The sequence below is a fragment of the Chiloscyllium plagiosum genome, chromosome 25, assembly GCF_004010195.1.
Source record: "Chiloscyllium plagiosum isolate BGI_BamShark_2017 chromosome 25, ASM401019v2, whole genome shotgun sequence".
NCBI classification, from domain to species: Eukaryota; Metazoa; Chordata; class Chondrichthyes; order Orectolobiformes; family Hemiscylliidae; genus Chiloscyllium; species Chiloscyllium plagiosum.
The window spans coordinates 11039074-11044285 of NC_057734.1; the positions used below are offsets into that span (position 1 = coordinate 11039074).

Below are 5212 nucleotides of genomic sequence, written 5' to 3' on the forward strand. Positions count from 1 at the left end.
GGATTGGGAGACTATCCCCCCCCCCCCAGCCCAAGCCTCTCCATAACCAAACATCAGTGAGGCTCCCTGGCGGCCACTTCTCGCGGGAACGAACCGCGAGCTATTCGACTGCTGGGGGCATCGCGGCGAACATGTTGTGGTTCAGTGTCTGTCTGTTTGTGTCTCCAGGATGTGGGCTGAGGGGGTAGGGAGGGGTCTGCAATCCTTTTGCTCATCCTCCTTGATATTTTCCTACATCAACCTGTTCGGAAATGTTATAGAGGTTCTCCTGGTCCAAAGGTAGAGTCACTACGACTGCACCACAAGAGCTTTAAAACGTATGCAGAAGACCTTCAAGGGTTAGTAGGTATAGGTTGGGACATGACCACTGCATGACAGGAGCCCCTTTTTGCTTAGCCTCTGGTGGGAACTGAGGGCAATTGTCACAGACCACCTGGTGTTGCAGCAAAGATCGCCTTATTCAGAGGACTGGGGGGTGTGACAGGACCAGTTGTGGTTATATGGTTCTTTCAGAGTGAATGGGCTGAAAACCCTTCCGAACTGTACAAGTCAATGAGCCCAGCATTGAAAAGGACAGGGCTTCTTATGTTTAATGGGATGTCCAAGTTTGTGGAAGCACTAGTATTTTGTGTAGATCACTGAGTAGCAGGGGCCGACTGCCCAATGCATCCTGACATTCTGACAATCAACAAGTGCCCCTCTCCTTTTGTAAGGACAGTGTAATTGGGAAGGTAGTATCATCCAAACTTAAAATCTATAGAATAAGAATATTTGTGGAATCAGCTTGTCTTGACCATTTGTCAAAAAGCATCACTGAGGAAAAAAAGATCAGATCATTATCAGTTTGCTGTTTGTTAGAGGTTGCTGTGTGTAAATTGGCTGCTGGAAGTACATTTTTACAAATAGTTAATTGGTATTAAAGAGCTCTAGGATCTACTGACACTGTGAATTGTGTTGTACAAATGTTGTCTCATGTAAAATAAACTTGAGAAAGAACAATTAGGTGAACATCTGGGAATTTAAGAAATAATCTAGTGCTACAAAGAGGTAAATGATACTATGCCTTTACATGAGTGAATTAAGATGAGTAGAATAGGACTTTCATCTGCAATAATTTTGGTCATTTTTCAATTATTGAGGTCATTCTCTGATAACTAATTCTGAATACTTTTTGCTATTGTTGTTTTCAGTGTATTTTCTGATACATTTTCAAATCAAGATGGTGTAGGACTTGGAGGGAACATGCAGGTTGTGTTTTCCCACGCAACTCCTGCCCTTGTCCAAGTGGGTGGACAGGTCACTGGAGATGCTATTGAAAAGTTTTGGCTGCAAAAAAACTAAAAATGTGTTTATTATTTTACAGAACCAGAATGATGAAGAACTGGGGTGTTATTGGAGGAATAGCTGCAGCCTTGGCAGCAAGTATCTATGTATTGTGGGGACCAATTACTGAGAGGAAGAAGCGCAGAAAAGGTAGTGTATACAAGAAATGTGACTGTCAGTAATTGCATTAAGTTCTTTCTTTTCCTCGTATTTTATGCTTTTTGTTCTGAATGTATTAATATACTAGTGATAGTGGATCATGTCTTTTTGTGGCTAGTTGATATTCATGTATCCTGGTGGCTAGTTTTCTGCCTGTTTGTCCAATGTAGTATTTGTTGCAGTCCTTGCAAGGTATTTTGTAAATGACGTTCATTTTGCTTGTTGTCTGTATAGTGTCTTTTAAGCTCATTAGCTGCTGTTTAAGTGTGTTGGTGGGTTTGTGGGCTACTATGATGCCAAGGGGTCTGAGTAGTCTGGCGGTCATTTCCGAAATGTCTTTGATGTGAGGTAAAGTGGCTAGGACTACTGGGGCCATGCGATGTTACCTAGTGTGGTGATGAAATGTCTGATACTGAACCTTGCAGCTCAGTGAGCAAACTCGCATCCATGCCTCTTTCCATAACGTAAAATAGATAATTACATCCTTTGAACTGTTGCAGTGCTTTTTCTCAGTGTCTTACCGATAACTTGATGTGGCGGAATGTATCTTTTCTGGTGTGAAATTATACTGTAAGAAACTACTACGAGTACACGCTGTACCCACACTCATTCTCTGCATGATTATAGCTTTAAAAATCACTATAAGTGATGCACAAGCACATAAGATATCGCTCCGAAACAATTAACTTTGGCTGAAATGATTTGTGACTTTATGATCTGTGACGTTTTTTCCTAATCTGGTCTTCTTAGAATATGGCTTACTTAAAGGAGATTTTTTTTTTTGTTTCAAAATCAGAATTCTTTTAAATAAATATGATCAAGATTAGTTGTCTTTTGATTAATCGATTTTAAATATTGATAACACTAGTTATTGTAAAATGAGTGTAGAATTTTGCTTATGTGAATGACGTTTTTCCGTAGAATAATGGTTAAATTGTATGAAGTTGCAGCAAAACTAAGCCCTCTGGCTTAGTTTTGCTCCACCACTCAGTAAAATCATGTCTGAACTGCTGCATCAACTCCACTTGTTTTTTTGTCCTTTGATTCCATTAGTGCCTAAAAATTCATCGATCTCAGCCTTAAATATACTCAATAACGCAGCTAGAGAATGCTAAAGATCCAAAACAGCCTGAATTAAGAGATTTCTTCTCATTTCAGTTCTAAATGATCACCACTTTATTCTTGGTTTGTGACACCTACATGCCTAAATCAGCACAAATAGCCTCTCAATATTTATCCTGTCAGGCCCTCTCAGAATGTTAGACATCACAATGGGTTCTTCCCCTCATTTTTCCAAACCTTCAAGTTTGTCAGCGCATTTCATTAATTCCGTCTCTCCTTGCAACCAAGATTAAATCTCTTGAATCCTTGTTACGTCCTCGTTAAGGCAAGTATATTTTTCCTTCGTAAGGAGACCAAGACTATCCGTTGTACTCTACATTTGGGTTTTTCAAAACCCTGCATAACCGCAGTAAGAAACTTCAATTCCTCTTTATTAACAGCCAACATGCTGTTTGCCCTCCTGTAATTACTTTCTGTATCTGCATTTCTTGGTTCATTTTGTGTACAATAACACCTAAGTCTCTGCATATCAAAATTTACTTTCAACAAAAAAAAAATCTGCATTTCTGTTCTTTCTCCCAAAGTGGATAATTTCATATTCATCGAGTCATACAGCACAGAAACAGACCCTTCGGTCCAGCTAGTCCCCCATGCTAAACATAATCCCAAACTAAACTAGTCCCACCTGCCTGCTCCTGGCCCAAATCCCTCCAAATCTTTCATAATGGCATACTTATCTAAATGTCTTTTAAACATTGTAATTGTGCCCACACCCAACACTTTCTCAGGAAGTTCATTCCACACATGAACCACCCTCTGTGCAAAATATTTGTCTCTTATGTCTTTTTAAAATCTCTCTCCTCTCACCTTAAAGATGTGTCTCCTGGTCTTGAAATCCTCCATCCTATGGAAAAGACAATTACCATCTATGCCCCTCATTATTTTACTAACTTATATAAGGTCACCCCTCAACTTCCTATGTTCCAGTGAAAAAAGACCCAGCCTACCCAGCCTTTTTTTAAAACTCAAATCTTCCATACCCAGCAACATCCTGGTAAATCTCTTCTGAACCCTCTCCAGCTTAGTAATATCCTTCCTATAACAAGGGGACCAGAACTGGACACAGTATTCCAGAAGAGGCCTCACCATGTCCGGTATAATCTTAACATCCTTTTAAACTCCTTCTGGCATCATCTTACCAATCATTTAACTGGTCTACCTAAATATTGCGGTCTTGTACTTTACTCTGTCACATAGCTTTGTAACATTAACAACATTGAAGGACCAAGTATAGGTATCCATCGAAGTCATTGATACAGATTTGTAAGTAACCGAGGCTCCAGTACTTTACTAGTTATACCTACCATCTAAAAATAACCAATTTATTCCTAACTTCTGATTTTGTCCTCTGGCCCTGCTAATATATTACCTCCAATCCCATAAGCCCTAATTGTCATCAATAGTGTATTATTAAATGCCTTCTGAAACTCCATGACACATCAAGAAGGCGGGGAGGGGCTCTTGTGGTCCGATGGTAGTGTCCCTACTCTTTGAACCAGGAGGCATAGGTTCAGGTCCCAGAGGTGTGTTATAACATTCTAGAAAAGGTTGATTTGAAAATCACAGGTTTCCACTTATCTACCCTGCTAATTACAACCTCAAACAAGCACTCCTGGTAGGCATGTCCATCATGATATTCCTTTATTAAAGTTGTGTTGACGATTTTCAAAGTGCCCTTGTTAGCATTTGTTTAATAACAGATTAAAGAATGTCGTCAATTTCCAGGGAAAGGCAGACTGTCCTGTTTCTTCTCCCTTTCCTTCTTTCTTAAAAGGTAGGGTTATACATGCTGCCTTTCAATCAACAAGGAGTATTCTGGAATCCAAATCATAACTATTTCTGCAACAAACCTTTAAAACCTCTAATATAATGGGCCGTTGTGGTGCAGTGTGTAGCATCCTTGCCTCTGAGCCAGAAGGTTTGGATTCAAAGGGAAGATGGTGGAAATGTGGTAATGGCACTAGACTCTTATTTCAGAATCCCAGACTACTGTTCAGGGAACATGGGTTCAAATGACAACTGTTGAAATGTGCATTTCTGTTCTTTCTCCCAAAGTGGATAATTTCTTCAAATTTCTAGAATTGAAACACAAAACTAGTGATTATGAAATCACTGTTGATTGTTGTAGAAACCTAACAGGTTCACTCATTTTTTTTTTAGAGAAGTAAATCTGCCATCTTTATCTGGTCTGGCCTACATTTGGCTTCAGACCAATAACTTAGTTGATTCATAACTGCCCTGTGGACAATTGCTGGTCCAGCCAAGAACACCCATACCCCAGGAATGAATATCCAAGTAAATGTCTCACTCGAGGACTTGATAATTGGAGGAGTTGTAGCATAGCCACAAAGATGGTTTATCAACTTGTAAATCCTTCCAACATATGCCAATTAGTAAGTGTACAGGTATTTCCACTCAGTCACAAAATAAAAAGAAACCAGAGCCTTACCTCGACCATGACTATCTGTTGGGAAGAAAGTGAGGTCTGCAGATGCTGGAGATCAGAGCTGAAAATGTGTTGCTGGAAAAGCGCAGCAGGTCAGGCAGCATCCAGGGAACAGGAGAATCGACGTTTCGGGCATAAGCCCTTCTTCAGGAATGAGGAAAG

At 40.0% G+C, this 5212-nt stretch overlaps 1 protein-coding gene across 1 annotated transcript in view; it reads left to right on the forward strand.

The window, feature by feature from the left end:
- The first annotated feature begins 1363 nt into the window (after positions 1-1363).
- The window catches only part of LOC122562559 (ubiquitin carboxyl-terminal hydrolase 30-like), a 36589-nt gene continuing 32740 nt past the window's right edge, over positions 1364-5212 (forward strand). The window contains exon 1 of the mRNA XM_043715491.1: positions 1364-1473. Within this exon, the coding sequence (XP_043571426.1) occupies positions 1371-1473 (103 nt within the window). The 5' untranslated portion in view covers positions 1364-1370. The remainder of the gene's footprint in view (positions 1474-5212) is intronic.